This window comes from Saccoglossus kowalevskii, chromosome 21, assembly GCF_978046115.1.
Source record: "Saccoglossus kowalevskii chromosome 21, keSacKowa6.1, whole genome shotgun sequence".
Classification (NCBI taxonomy): Eukaryota; Metazoa; Hemichordata; class Enteropneusta; family Harrimaniidae; genus Saccoglossus; species Saccoglossus kowalevskii.
The window spans coordinates 16,052,399-16,069,248 of record NC_140661.1 but is presented as its reverse complement, the minus strand read 5'-3'; the positions used below and the strand labels follow the sequence as shown (position 1 = coordinate 16,069,248).

General features: G+C 33.4%; 1 protein-coding gene across 12 annotated transcripts in view; it reads left to right on the top strand.

Annotated features, from left to right (window-relative positions):
* Positions 1 to 16,850, top strand: part of LOC100366588 (intermembrane lipid transfer protein VPS13A-like) — a 135,933-nt gene that overhangs the window by 43,998 nt on the left and 75,085 nt on the right. For 8 of the 12 annotated variants that reach the window (XM_085495448.1, XM_085495456.1, XM_085495454.1 and 5 more), the window contains 9 exons: positions 4,482 to 4,778; positions 5,505 to 5,650; positions 6,767 to 6,805; positions 10,086 to 10,290; positions 11,019 to 11,077; positions 12,136 to 12,288; positions 13,305 to 13,389; positions 14,929 to 14,955; positions 16,678 to 16,768. In XM_085495448.1, coding sequence (XP_085351574.1) covers positions 4,482 to 4,778; positions 5,505 to 5,650; positions 6,767 to 6,805; positions 10,086 to 10,290; positions 11,019 to 11,077; positions 12,136 to 12,288; positions 13,305 to 13,389; positions 14,929 to 14,955; positions 16,678 to 16,768 — 1,102 coding nt within the window. The remainder of the gene's footprint in view (positions 1 to 4,481; positions 4,779 to 5,504; positions 5,651 to 6,766; positions 6,806 to 10,085; positions 10,291 to 11,018; positions 11,078 to 12,135; positions 12,289 to 13,304; positions 13,390 to 14,928; positions 14,956 to 16,677; positions 16,769 to 16,850) is intronic. The other 4 variants (XM_085495458.1, XM_085495453.1, XM_085495450.1 and 1 more) reach the window with 2 other exon arrangements.

The following is a 16,850-nucleotide window of genomic DNA, read 5'->3' as shown; positions in this document are numbered from 1 at the left end:
AAAATGGCCGAATGGTGGCCATTTTTGTGCTAAAAAATCATCAAATATTAAGCATTTCTGGCATTTATGAATGGATTTCGTTCAAACTTGGTACATTCATCAGACATTATGGGTTCCTGATGCACATCATTTTATTTTTCAGATCGGCTGTCTGGCGGCCATTTTGTTTTAATGATTGGGCTTATAGAGCCATATCTCTGACATGCTTTGACTGATTATGTTCAAATTTTATATATTTGTTATACATCATGTTATAGATATATACATGTATTCAAAATGGCTGAGTTTGAATGCTGTTCCAGAGCAATATCTCTCAATACTCGTTTGACAATCAGATTTTAATGTTAAACAATCATCATAATCATATTCCTGACATGTTTATATTCAAGCTATATTACTATAAACAAAATTATATCTCCTAAATTGGATAACTAACGGAGTCTGTGCCATGCATGGCTTGTTTTCTATAATTTATTAATTTTGGCTAACATTTTTACCTTGTCCCTATCATCGTCGTTGTTGTTGTTAATAATTGTTAATGTGTGCACATTAACTTTACTTATTCTATTCCAAATTTTATCAAACTTGGTGACCTAATTCATCAGTATAAAATCTTCCCTTAGCTTGAGCGACAGATGTCCTGTGTGAAAATAACATGAAAAAATTGAAAACTATAGCCTGCTCTCAATTTTTGCCCTGAATTGACATAAATTATACCATCTTGCATGCAGATATGCTGCCCCCATTATGTGCCTGAATTATACCCCTACACAGAGATATGCTAATTTTATGTCTCCAATGTGTGGTTATTCTGCTTCCAATATATATTATTACCCCCCCCCCCATCCCCCAAACAGATTTTCTGCTCCCAATGTGTGATGTGAATTATATCTCCTCAAAGACTATGAATAATAATTCCCTTGTAAAGAGATATTTTGGCCCAAATATGCGCCATGAATTATATTCCCCCACATGTATTCTGTTTCAAATATGTGCTATGAATGAATACAACAATGCAACTACAATTTTTCATCCTGTTCAGCCAACTAGAAATTATGTACTCAAAATAATTAAACAAATTAGGCACCAATGTTTTTGTAAGATATTTACATTTTTTTTTCGTACATCAACCAAAGACTTTTAGTAGACTGCTTTCACACGGCTGTTCCAATCCTAAAACTTGTTTTAATTCAAAATTAATTATGACAATGCATATTCATAATGGAAGAAATTATGATAAATGAAATAATATAATATAACAAAGGGCAAGGTCACCAGAGTTAAACTATGTTTAAAAATTCTTTTTTTTTAGCTCCGCTGTCGACTTTGTCGAGCGGAGCTTATCATATGAGTGATTGTCCGTCGTCGTCCGTCGTCGTCGTCCGTCGTCGTCCGTGTCAATGTTTTACTTTTTCGACTTCTTCTTGAAAACTACAAGCCTGAATGCTTTGATACTTGGTGTATATGTACCTTGGGTAGACCTCTCTTAGGTTTGTTCATTTCATGTTGATATCTTCAATTCTCTAATGTTGGTGAATATTTTTGTCATTTTTGGTAAAAAGTGATATTTTCGACTTCTTGTTAAAAACCGCAAGTGCAAATGCTTTGATATTACATATATAGGTACTACATGTGGACCTCTCTCAGATTTGTTCATTTTGTAATGATATCTTTAATTCTCTAATTTTGGTGAATATTTTTGGTAAAAAGTGATATTTTCGACTTCTTATTAAAAACCGCATGTCCAATTGCTTTGATACTACATATATAGGTACTACATGTGGACCTCTCTCAGATTTGTTCATTTCGTGATGATATCTTCAATTCTCTATTTTTGGTGAATATTTTTGTCATTTTTGATAAAAAGTGATATTTTCGACTTCTTGTTAAAAACCGCAAGTCCGATTGCTTTGATATTACATATATAGGTACTACATGTGGATCTCTCTCAGATTTGTTCATTTTGTGATGATATCTTCAATTCTCTAATTTTGGTGAATATTTTTGTCATTTTTGGTAAAAAGTGATATTTTCGACTTCTTGTTAAAAACCGCAAGTCCGATTGCTTTGATATTACATATATAGGTACTACATGTGGACCTCTCTCAGATTTGTTCATTTTGTAATGATATCTTCAATTCTCTAATTTTGGTGAATATTTTTGTAATTTTTGGTAAAAAGTGATATTTTCGACTTCTTGTTAAAAACCAATAGATCAATTGCTTTGATATTACATATATAGATACTACATGTAGACCTTTCGCAGATTTGTTCATTTTGTGATGATATCTTCAGTTCTCTAATTTTGGTGAATATTTTTGTCATTTTTGGTAAAAAGTGATACTTCTTGTTGAAAACTGTAAGTCCGGTTGCTTTGATATTACATATATAGGTACTACATGTGGACCTCTCTCAGATTTGTTCATTTTGTAATGATATCTTTAATTCTCTAATTTTGGTGAATATTTTTGTCATTTTTGGTAAAAAGTGATATTTTCGACTTCTTGTTAAAAACTGTAAGTCCGATTGCTTTGATACTATTCATATTGTTCATTTTCTAATGATGTCTTCAGTTCTTTAATTGAAATGTGCATTGCTAACAGCGGAGCTATCTCAGCCGATAGGCTGCTTGTTTTTAGCTCCGCTGTCGACTTTGTCGAGCGGAGCTTATCATATGAGTGATTGTCCGTTGTCGTCCGTCGTCGTCGTCGTCCGTGTCAATGTTTTACTTTTTCGACTTCTTCTTGAAAACTACAAGCCTGAATGCTTTGATACTTGGTGTATATGTACCTTGGGTAGACCTCTCTCAGATTTGTTCATTTCATGATGATATCTTCAATTCTCTAATTTTGGTGAATATTTTTGCCATTTTTAGTAAAAAGTGATATTTTCGACTTCTTGTTGAAAACCGCAAGTGCAATTGCTTTGATATTACATATATAGGTACTACATGTGGACCTCTCTCAGATTTGTTCATTTTGTAATGATATCTTTAATTCTCTAATTTTGGTGAATATTTTTGTAATTTTTGGTAAAAAGTGATATTTTCGACTTCTTGTTGAAAACCGCAAGTCCAATTGCTTTGATATTACATATATAGGTACTACATGTGGACCTCTCTCAGATTTGTTCATTTTGTAATGATATCTTTAATTCTCTAATTTCGGTGAATATTTTTGTAATTTTTGGTAAAAAGTGATATTTTCGACTTCTTGTTGAAAACCGCAAGTCCAATTGCTTTGATATTACATATATAGGTACTACATGTGGACCTCTCTCAGATTTGTTCATTTCATAATGATATCTTTAATTCTCTAATTTTGATGAATATTTTTGTAATTTTTGGTAAAAAGTGATATTTTCGACTTCTTGTTGAAAACCGCAAGTCCAATTGCTTTGATATATTATACATATAGGTACTACATGTGGACCTCTCTCAGATTTGTTCATTTTCTAATGATATCTTCTGTTCTTTAATTGCCATGTGCATTGCTAACAGCGGAGCTATCTCAGCCGACAGGCTGCTTGTTTATTTTGTGAAATGTGATAAAAGTAGACATCATGTTTGAGGTGATTATTAAAATTTCTGTTGTTTTGGGAATAATATATTTGGCAGCGAGTATATCTGATTCACTATATATGTGTGAAATATATTCATATTTTGCTGTTTGTCTGAAAATAAATTGAAACAGTTTATACATTGGAACATAGGTAGTCTAATAATCGAGTCTAGTGAAATGCCATAGTTTTCATGATCAGATCAGTGCAGAAATTATCCATAAACGAGTAACTTTATCCTGTTTGTCTAATGTGATACTGGTTGAGTACTAGTATAATCAAAGCATTATATGCATATTACCTATTAGATTAAAATTCTCTCAATATTTCCATGATGTATACTGTAGCGAAAGACAAATTTTTGCAAAAGTTGTGAGTCAGTGAAAATTGCAAACTTTTATAGCTGTGAACATTTCTCTGGGGTTCTATGACATCGACTGTCAGTGGCTTTCAGGAAATGTTGTCTTGACGAATGCCATAACGTCTTCAAATCAATGAAAATAATTAGCAGTGAAAATTGTTTTTTCAGCCATTTTACTGCTATGGTACTATAGTTGGCTGTTATTGAGTTATTCCATGACAGCGTAGTCGCAACAAACTACTATAATACCGATTTGTTCTATTAGTATGTAGCGCATTCTATTACGTAAATGATATTGGTATGTCTATGGTTGGAATTAGTTAGTACATATTAATATGGCAGTATACATTGTACATGACATGCAAGTTTTGGTTATTGTGTACTTGTATAAGAGATACACTTATAATAAAAAAAAAACTATCATGATAATATTAGTCCACACAATCACATCCCAGGCAAGCTCAGTATAGTATGTACCCTTTTTCTAAAAAGCCTGGAAAAAAATCTCAGAAATGACTGTTTGACAAGTTACGAAAAACATAATAATTCAAATTCATTTCAGAGTTATGAACAGCACTTGAATGTTTTCAACATCGTGCTGGCCAGGCAGCAAGCCGAGACTGAGGTCGCCAAATCGGGGAGTAAAGTGACGAAAAGTAAATCCGAAGAGAAGGGCAAAAGTAAAGGGTGGTTCGGCGGTTACTTTGGTGGCAAGAAGAAAAAAGAAACAGAAGAAACGGAAGAAAATAAATATAAGAGCCAATTTGCTGAGGCAATGTCACCTGCAGAGAAAGCGAAATTGTTTCAAGCTATCGGATACAGTGAAAGCGGCGCTGAAGATCCAACTTTCCCAGTTGACGTAAGTTTCAGCTTTGAACTTGATAGTCATCCTTTGCTGACCTTTTATGCCTGTTGAATTCGCAATCATCATTGCATGTCATAATTTCTTGTAAACAATGTATTTTAAATGCATTGTTCATCATGTGTGGGTCCCATACAGGTATACATGTAATTGTATCATTTTTTGTGACCAGAGTGCAAATCTCACCAATGAAGTGATGAGAATTTAGATTCTCACTATTATATCTGTGAGAATATGCCCAAGTCTACTTGAAGTGTGATAAAGTTTCAGTTTCTCACTCTACTCACACACGTTTTACCAATTAACGATTGTGATGCTTTAGTGTAATTTTGATTTGAATTTTGGATTATCCAAATTATTTATGGTTCCATTAATAATTGATCTATTATGTGATCAAGTCCATTTTTCTGCACAAATTAAGATCAGCCTTAATCATGTAAATGATTTTTTTTGGAGAAGGAAATTGTTGGCCATATTGACATTGATTAGTAAATAAATGTACACTGTATCATTTGGCACATGTATGCCACGAAAAACGTTTACTGCAGATTAGCAAGTCTTGTCGTAATGGACAGTGGTTTGTGTCAAATAAACATGCTTTTGAATTTGGCGTAAATAATGCATTTGTTCCACATGTGAATATGTTGCTAAACACATGGTATTTTCTTAAACTGGAACTTGAAAGTGATTGACCTTGTATGACCTGACCTGATTCGTTTACAGTATATTGGTATGAAGCTTCATTTTACGTTAAAAAAGACGTCATTACAGTTACGCGACACTGACCTCAAACAGCCAGATATTGTCAAGGTAGTTGTTGACGACTTGTACGCATCACTACAGCAAAGACCTTCTGGCAATGCAATTAGGTAAGTGCAGCTCGGAAATGTGTTGATAGAGTGTATGCATGGAGCATGGTGTGCTTTTAATTAATTAAATACATTTGTAGTGTGGAAAAGATCGTTAGTTGCATTGGCACAATGTTGTGCTTACAGGCTTGTAGTATTTCTAGTTTTCAGAATGGCATCACGTTGGAGTCTGTTTCTGATGCCTGAATGTCTGAATGCCCCGTCAATGAGTACCAGCTGGCCGGGTGATGAGTCAAGCATGGATCTGTGGTACAACAGCATGACGTTGCTGAATTGATTACCATAAAATATAAATATTCAGCATGTTTTTCTAATTAAAAAACTGAGCTGAGCCCCTTCTCCACCCACATCCAACCCCCAAATTGTTTGCACGATATGGTATACTGTAAAACATGTCTTTTTCACGAGCATGTCTTTTTCGCAAATTTAGCGAGAGAACTGATTCGCTAATTCAAGATGTCGCGAATGACTTTATTATAAATTCAAAATGGCCACCAAACAAAGAAATCAACAATGACAAGAGAGATTCACTAAATCAACATTTCGCTATTACGTCATTTTACCACAATTCGCTAAAATTGCATGCCGCTTTTTCAACATGTTTTACAGTACATCTTAAGGACCTGTCTGGTTAATAATATTAATTATAACTGTATCTAGCTATGGTTATGTTATTTATTTAAATTTGGTGAAAGTATTAATACTTTTTTGTATATTTAATATGTTCATGGTTAAAACACTTTGTCGTTTCTCTTAGCGACAATGTAGATGGGTGACAGGACAGTAATATTCTCAGCCTAAACATGACAGATTATTGCCATATTAGAATCTGGGTATATATAAATGAGCTATTCATATTAGAAATAAAACCAAAATTAGTGCAGTGGCTGACATTGCTTACATCCATCCCTGTGACACTTGAATTTGTGTAATTTGAATATTATTTGCATATCATTTGCATATCACCACTGTGGCATTTGTCGCTAAAGAATCTGACTTTATTTTACTTTAACAATACATGGGATTTATCATTACAATCTATAAAGTTTCCTTTTAATATTCACCTCATCCACTTCACCTCAATAACAAGCACGATTTTCCTCATTTTGGCTGCAGTGCCGACTTAGAGGAGCATTTTATAATTTCATCTTTAAGGTAATGTTTGCATGCCTTGGTGTTTTTATTTTTGTTAGAATTTGTGTACTGTTATTAGAAGTTGATCTCTGTCTGCACTGTCACAAGTTGAGTCAGAGAAATTCATACATTTTGTAGTAATGAATTTGAAAATGATTTTGTAAATACAGGGAATCATAGTGGCTTTCTGAATTCATATCATTCTGTTTTTAAATTATCATAATAGTTCGTGATAGTTACATACACAATTATAAACTTCTATACCTTCCTAACATATTTCAAATGGTAGTTATCGGAAATGACATAAACAGTTTATTCATTCCATAAAGTTGCATCGTTAACTTTTTCCTGCATTTACTACAATATGAGAAACTTATCATGGTACCTTGCTGAACGTTTACAATACACTAGGTATGAGAATCGTCTTTATTCAGTGTCATAGCATTTTATTTCTAAGGGGGCATTGCATTTCAGTTAGGTCCATTTCATTTTGATACCGCCAATGAAAATAAACTTAGATGCGGAGAAGATGAAGTTATTTTCAGACTTGAAACTATTGAAACTAATAAAGTTAATAAACTGTTTATGTCATTATATAATTATATATATAATATTCTATTCTACTAGTTATTAGACATGTTTTGTTCTATCAACTATTTTTCTACAGTTTCTCACTCTGTTCATATGTACAGTTGTATCATTGAGGGAGGATACTTTGTCCAAAATGTCTGGTTATATTGAATAATTTCCAAGGACTATGATTACCAATCGTTCGTTTCATTTGATATTTGTCGGTCCGAGCAGCTTTCATCAAATTTGAAGTCTCTATATATTAAAGTGTACAGTAATTGGTTTTGTGCATGGCCCGCCCTACTTGACAATCACCATTATAGTGTAATGAAATCGAACGTAAAAACAGGACAAACAAAGGTCATAGTGGCATCAAAGATCACGTGGGATATTTTGGGGGGCATTTCCATGCTTAATAATGTGCTGTACACATTTGATGATAGACAATTTGATTAAGTGAGCGTATTCAAAAGCAATATCCTTTTGTCGAAGATCGGCCGGTCGATGTGAGTTACGAAATAAAGAAATTCGAGTTCAAAATCAAATCGTTCGATTTTTGAGGCAGACGTTCGACGTGCGTCTATCATGCATCTCGTGAGATCTCGCAACGTAAAATTGTATATTGTATTGGTAGTCTAGATCAACTTCCTTTTTTCTATTCTGAACAAATATGAGATATTAGATATGTGAGAAAATATTCTGAATTTGTTTTTTTTTAGGGTGATTAGTTCTATTGCAAACCATTTAAATTTTTTGGGAGACAAATTGTTGCAAATTTTGTAGCAGGGAAATTTATTTTGGCTCTTTAAATTTTAACTAAATTATGTTTTCACATAAAATCATGAAAATTAAATGGATAATCAACCCAGGACTGTTTTTACCTTGCCCGTACCATCAAAGATGGAAGGGAAAGGTATATTAAGGGAAAAATTTCTGAACTGCGTTGTCGCCGGCGTCATCGTTGTCGTCCTCGTTAATAATTGTTATTGTGTGCACAATAACTTTACTAATTCTATTCCAAACTTCATCAAACTTGGTCACCAAATTCATCAGTATAAAGTCTTCCCTGAGTATGAACAACATATGTCCTGTATGAAAATACCATGCAAAAATTGAGAAAATCTGATAAAATATTTTGACTGTTTCTATTTGACTGATCACTGGTGATACACATTCAAAGGTCACTGATCTCAATGGAAATATGCATTGTTGTCTGTGTTCAATGAAGCAAATCATTTATCTTGTAATAATATCGTTGGTAATGTATTTCCCAAATCTCATGGGAATACTAGGCTGGGTTTCAAAACCAACTCAGGGAGAGAGTTTTTGCACAGTCTAACAGACTTTGTTTGGCACCCAGTTCATACGAGTGCTTATATTGTTTTTCTGACATCTTGTTTTCTGTAAATATTTTATTGGTAGGTTTGCAAATGTGTATCATAAGTTCAAAGTTATCAAATCAAAAACAATACAGAAAAATTACATAAAAAGCAAAACGTTGCATCCACATTTTGAAAAGTAAAGTGTACTCCAAGATATGTATTCTGTATTTGACAAATAAAAATTCACAGGAATTTGTTTCAGCTATTAGAACAGAATGATAGAGTTTTTGTAAGACTAATTTAAAAGATGCACTTCAAAAACAAAGATTGCATTGTTTGAAGATGTAGATTCTCAGGAGGCAACAGTACTGTTGACTTCTCTTTCCACTGGACACCAACTATTAAACTATTTAAGTTGATTTGCATACAAAGCAGAGCTTGCAACATGATAGCTATTCATTGAGGGTGTTTTTTTACTTTTCAAATAATACAATAATCACACAATGAATATAATAAGGCAGTTCATATTTGTCTCAGTGAATCATTAATTTTCGACATACACCTGTACAAAATACTTGGACAAAAGCCAGCTGAGATTTTCTGTTATCTTGCATGGTTTATGAATCTATTCATGTCTAAATGCAGCACTTTTTTTCTGAGATGAGGCATTTGTTTTTATACTAAAATATCTGAATTACTTTGAATAAAGCTGAAATTATGTCCCTTAAAATAATTAAACAAATTAGGCACCAATATTTTTGAAGATATTTACATCTATCAAGACATTCGGTTGACTGCTTCTCCACTGTTGTTTCAACCTCAAAACTTGTTTGTATTCAAATTTAATTATGACAATGCATATTCATATTGAAACAAACTATGATAAAGGGAATAATATTATATAACAAAGGGCAAGGTTACCAGAGTTTAACTATGGTTTTTGTTTGTTTCTGGACCGATTATGTTACTGTTTTTTGCATCGATTGCTGAATTAAATCTTTGTGCATAAAACTACACAAACTGTATGGATACTGTAAACTTATTTTACAGCAGTTCAATTTCTCTGGGTGTATTGCGTGTCAGTGCAGGCTTTCGCAAAGTTTTGTCTTAACGAGTCCTGAAATTGCATATACATGTATTTCTAGTAGTGAATTTCACAGTACATGAATGGCATGGCTTTACTACAAATTTTACTACTACTACTACTCTAAACATCAAGGAAAATAGACCATATAATACAATTCTAAATCATAGTTGAATAGAACAGTGATTTATCACAACTTCACCAATCACAAAGCATGTCTGCTCATGCAACATACATGTATCTATCCCATAAAATTATGCACTCAAATTTGGAATTGTGACATGTGATTTCACTGTCTAAAATGTCAAGTTTCATTTTGTTATAGGTTGGAATCCAAGATTGATTCCTTCAGTGTGTTCGGTGCTCAGCATGAAAATGGTGAAATACCACAGATGGTGAAGTCCCAGAAAGGAGATGGCGGGTCAGTTCTGTCCCTGTTAAATTTACAAGTAGAAACCAATCCCTTAGATGGCAAAGCAGATCAAAGGATAACGGTTACATCAAGACCACTGGAAATTATCTATGATGCCGTGAGTATGAACTTTGACCCCATTATATGATTAATGTTCAATATTAGGGGTGGATGCTGATTAGTAAAATATGACGAAATTTTGTTAAAGCAGAATTCTTTATTTTTTGCTGAATGAAAGTTTCATCAAATAAATGACAAAAAGCTAACATTTGCAGAATTTGCTCTATGACATCATGTTTACATTATGGCCAACCAGCATTTGAATGTGTGATAACAAATGCCGCTCACTGATCAACACTGGATTGCAATCTGCGGTGACAACATGATTGCCTGTTAAAGTTGTTTTATTAACAGGAATACATACATGAATAATCAATACCATAAAATCTGTATTAGAAGCCGCATCCCTAATAGAAGTCGCACCCATTTTTTTGGAATAATTGGGAACCAAAAATTCATCATTTCTCATATGTGTAGATGCTTTAATAGAAGCCGCATCCCCTCTGTTGAATTGTACCATTTTAATAGAAGCTGCGGCTTCAAATACAGATTTTACAGTACTGAAAGCTTCAAATAACACATTTATTTTATCAGCACTGAATGACCAGTTTACTCACAGCAAATGTGCGTGCATGAAAAATGTAAACAAGTGCAACAACCTATAGCGTTAAACCCTACTTTCTTAGGTGACTATTTTGGATTGAGATGATACAATTGAGAATCTTAAGTCAAAAACTACGTTACCCCAAATGTTATGATTCATAATTATCTTTCCTTGAATTTCAGGTGACAATCAACCATGTTGCTGATTTTTTCAAAACACCAGAAGATGTGCACCTTAGCGAGTGAGTAGAGCTGTTTTATATGTACCGAAAATTTGAAGCTGTATCCTTAATAGAAGCCATACCCATTTTCGGAGGATTGAGTACCGAAAATTCACCAATTCTCATATGTGTAGATGCTCTAATAGAAGCAGCATCCCCTCTGTTGCAATATACCATTTTAATTAATAGTTGTGGCTTCTAGTACAGATTTTACAATACCATTAATACAATGAGATTCAAATAAGTGTGAATTATAATGAACTCTTTATTAGTCCCCGTTTGGACAAAGTCCGAAAACGGGGACTTATAATTCGGTCTCCGTCCGTCCGTCTGTGCGTCCATCCGGAGTCATATCTCAAAATCCCTTGGACCGATTCCGTTCATTCTTTGCATGTGCTTAGTACTTTATGTGGGACATATGCACATGCAGTGGTTTAGCGATTTGATTCAAAATGGCCGATTGGCAGCCATCTTGTTTTTTGAAAATGTTTTATTTTGGACATGCTTTGTCCGTTTTCATTCAAACTTGGTACATAGATTATACATGTTAGAATATATGTCCATGACGATTTATTTCACAATTGGATCAAAGATGGTCGACTGGCAGGCATCTTTTTTTTTTTTTTTATGCGGTATCTTGGACGTGCTCTAACAGTTCTCATTCAAATTTGGCGCATACATGTACTTTATACATGTTAGGATGCATGTCCATGACAATTTGTTTCAAAATCTGGTCAAGGATGGCCGATTGACAGCCATCTGACTTTTTGACCTTACTACTATATTTCCACAATTTATGTACCATTTTCATTCGTATTTGGCACATACATCATACATATCAGTGTGTTTCATAATCAGATCAAAGATTGCCGAATAACGACTGTTTTTATTTTTGGCCATATTACTACTACACGGAACACATGTTTTGATGTAAATAAACAATCTGTTGTATACGCCCCTTGGAATTCAAGTTTCAAGGACACGATTGCGACAACCGCTCTGCTTTAATATGACGAGCACAAAGAGAACTTTCAAAAATTTAACGAGGACTGTGTCATTTTCAATGACTTGTTTTACAGGCTTCAAGCTGCTGCAATGTCTACTTTGGATACAATAAGGAACCAGAGTGCTACTGGTATGAACTATATGATTCAGTCTCGTAAAGTCACTGATATCAGCGTGGACATCAAAGGTTCCTACGCTATCATACCAGAGAATGGAATATATGACAGGTAGGTTTAAAAGTAACGGAACAATCATAATATGGCTCAAATAAAAAAAAAATATTTATTTAGCATTTAGAAACTATTATGGACCTGCCTGTTTGCAGTGAAAAAGAGGGAAATTGCTAATGAGTCTGTGGCTGTGATATGTCTCAGAGTATAGCCACTGTATACTGTGAGTCGGAATAATTAACGAAGTTGGAAAGTTTCATGTCAGAATTGACATTTATTGAACTATGAAACAGGAAAAATCAACATCGGCGGAACCACAACGTTCTCAAGTATCACATGACACAAAACTCAAGTTGTGATAGGTTGGTTCGAAACCAATCACTGATCGCAGTAATAATGTCATAGGTCAAATATGATATAATATTAGGAATACAAATAATCTAAACTAAACATCAAAGCTATTGCTGCACAGAAATAATACAGCAAATGGAATAATAGTTATAGAAAACATTTTGATGTCTAACTAGACAATTCAACTCAATAAGCAAACACACTTATGATTTGCATCCCGCCCCGACAGAGACCCGAATGTCCTCAGGCAGACGGGTAGGGAGAAGTGGTTAACCCCTCAGCTTCATTGTCAACTTTTGGTACCACCTACAAAATGATTTTGTACAGTCTGGTTCTCCCCATTTGATATATGGACAAAAATTGACAAAACTTTTTGATCAAAAAGTTAAAGCAATATCTAAACTGTTGATAAAATTGAGCAAAACTTTATACAAAATATGAAATTATTTTGAATTTTTTATGAGAATAATATCAGCCATTCATAGGGTTAAAGAGTCATTTGCCCAAATACATCTCCAATTAATTTTTAATGACTAGCTAATCAATAATTGGGAAGATAAACCCAATGTTTGCTCTTGTAAACTTGGTAAGTACGCCATGTTTACTGAAAGCTTCCACGCACAGCCAATTTCTTTGACCTTTTTTTTTTTTTTGGATCAAATTCTGCCTTGTATATATGCTTTGACTCAACTGTGTCTTCTTGTGTTTTTCTCTTATATCAGTTCTGCATCTCTGATAATTGCCAACTTGGGTGATTTTAAAATGCAAAGCCTACAAGCAGATAAATTGGCTGAGTGGAGACGACAGGTGAGTGAAAAACAAAAGCAAGCTAAGAGGTCTTACTATGAACACTTAGCTTGAATAAATTGATTAGTGTTTCAGTACAACTAAAATTTGAATCAGCCTGAAATTACAGGGATGTGTAACTTCTGTAATATTGGAAGCAAATACTTGAAATCGTAATATGCATTGGTGGAATATCAGCTGCGATGACCGCAGTTTGAGTTAAAGTTGGATTTGACAAGATAACTGGCAAACATTTTGAATTGCAAATTGGGTTATACAGTTGAGGTTCATAATTCAGATACTAGTTTGAGTATTGTAAGTTTTTTTACAAATTTTTTTCATTTTTGCCAGAGATGTTGAATGACTTAGCAAAGTTTCAGGAAATCTGTATGTAAAAATTATGACGTCTCCATCCTTAAAATGCGTTTAGATACATTGGTGTTAGGATAAAACTACTCTCTCACAATATCACCACACTTTGTGTTAGTGGGAGTTGTGCACCCTTGGTAATTTACCCTTGTCTGTAAACATAATGTTTTTTTATAATTAACACAATTTTTTTTTTTCAAGGGTCATAGTCGCCACACAGCACATGTTCATATTCCCCACACATGTAAACAATATACATGTGTATTCATACATGTATATTGTATATGTTACATGTAGCCTATATCGAACATGGCACAGTGCAACGACTGTGATCGTTAACTTATGTGAAGAATAAAAAATATTCTGATTGTCTCGTATTTATTTCTTGTGAAGCGTTGTTTTATTATATGTCACCGTATTATGTGCTTTCAATCTGTGTGCTTGCTTTTTAGCGTGCTTGCCATGTTTAATTAACGCTAATATTTTGAAAGTGTGTGTGACACTATTCAGAAGGGATTGTTCTATGCATTGAACTTGAAGTTTTGCATATACGCTTTACATGTTTACTTTCTCAAAATATGTCGCAACCTCTACAATCAGAACTGGCTGGTCATATATTATTGTAAATAATTATATTTGCATTTATTTTCAGCATGCTATTATTTCTGATATCAGTATTTCTTATCTGAAAATAAATTTCACCAGGAAAAAAAATATCCTGCATAATTTTTGATATTGTTCATGTTAGAAACAATTATTTTTTGCTTCCCTACCCTGCGGCCAATCAGATGCAACAATTAATGGAGCAAGATTCTATCGCCTATGTGTGTAAAAAAACAAGGCATTTTTTTTTTTATATGAATGTTTTTGTAACCCTTTTACAAACTATTTGTAAAGTTTTTCTTAATTCATGAAATAACTTATAAATATTAACATTTTTATGAATTTCTTCTCAAATATTTATACATCTGACTGTACCGACTTCACTTATAGTGCGCCCTCTATCAACAACTCTGACTACCAATATAAATAATGGTAGAGGGCGCTCTATACTGCCAGTGTCAAAGCGCAGCCAATTGCCTCATTATAATATTCCTTGTTATTAACATTCTTATATAACAACTAACCCACCTACCTTATAATGTTTTATTTTATTTCCTATGTGTTCCTGTTAACTCCTTATTATGATAGCTTGCTATGGCTAAAGCTCTCAGAGAAGTACGACCAATAAGTATAGTCACCTGCATGTCACCTTTTTATCTCCATCCTTTATTACAAACACTGTTCTTTTTATTCTTTCTAAATATTTATTCTATCGATCTCCACAATTTCCGCATCAATAGTTTCTCTGTTGTCTTTTGTAACCAAAGTTCCATTGCTTTCTCCAGAATGTCCGTGACAATATTTTCATTGTTTTCTTATTGTTTATTCAATGTTCTCTCCATCTCTTGTAACTATGGTTACTGTTGTTTTCTCTAGAATGTCTGACTGAAGACACTAGGGAATACAGGGACATGCAACTGTGGTCTTTTCGTTGATGTAATGTCTCTTGGGATTCGAATGAGATTTTGAACATTCGACGTGCAATATTTCGTTCAAATCCACATCAAGTTGCATCACTGTTCACGCACGCACACATTTTCCTACAGATAAATTTCAGAACAAAAACGTGCCTGCACAACACATTAATAGTATGAAATAAACTAGTAGAATTTGAATGAGTGTAGTATATCTCAAAATTAGGGTAACAAAACGGCTTGGTCTCAGCATTTGGCAGGACAGTTACTTTGTGATTTGATGCAAGTAAATGATAAGACAATATTTTTATTCATTGATTTTCAAACAAAAGCATGTCTATGTCACAGTATGCGAATAGCAGTACCCAAACAGTGTATTCGAAAAATTTAGTTACATAAACTACAAGAAAAATATGTGATTGGGAAAAACATAGAACACTTACATTATGGGACATCTCACACCAAGACACATTGCATGGGACAACATCATTGATGTTTGCCACAGTTTCCTGTCCCTGTATTAATGTATGTAGTCTTTTATTGTTTTTTCATTGTTCTTTACATCTTTTGTAACCATGGTTTCATTGTTTTCTCTAGAATTTCTGTAACAATGATTTCTTTATTCTTTCCTTTGTTCCTTTCATAATTTGTTAATTCTTCCTCCTTGTAGCAGTCAACCATGGTATGTGGACTTTAATGAAATGTAACAATTTCTGTTGTTTACCCATAATTCATTGGGAAATATGAAACTGCATACAGATCAACACTTATTTTTTCACAAACAAACCCATTCTATGCTCATGATGGAAATCTTTCACAGTTTATCTCAGAATTGCATATACAGCATTTATTGATGTATACATGTATGTAAAATCATGTCACAGGTTTCGTTTCTTTCTCACAATTGAATGTTCATATACAACTTAATAACTTTTACTTTAAATATTCTTAAATCAGTTTTCCATTTCAATTGTTCATTCATCAAGTTTGTGTAAAGAGAGATTTCTATTTTTGCTATTTTTACTAAATCAGCAACAAAAAACAAAAAACAAAAAAATGATGAAAATTACTCTCCTCCACTCTCTCACACTGGTTTGCATTAGGTGCATGACAACCCAGTGAAAATAAATTATTCATATCAAACTCATTTTGTGATTTCAGCTAAAATAAATGTTATTTAATGAGAGAACTTTCTCCTAACGTTCTTAATCCTGATTGGTTACCAGTCCTCTTTCGACCTTTGACCCGAAAGTAATAACGGTTTATAATGTTACAAAATCGTTCTTTGCTAAATTCAAAGACGTATTGATGAATGAAATTCTTTTTGACCAATTTCTTTCTCATGTATCTTTGTCATCATTATTCATTTTTTATTGTGATTTTTTATTTGATTTTTGCTAAAAGTTGTGTTTGATTCCTGCAGCAATGTGTACCAATAGAAGACTTACTGAATAAAGCATACGATAAATTCAGTTTAAAACTACAGAGTGTGCAGGTTATACTGGCCAAACCAGGTAATATTTCAAAGTTTTGACTTTAATGTATTATTTTCTTAAGTCATTCTTGGACTTGACCTTGAAGCAGATTTAATGCAGA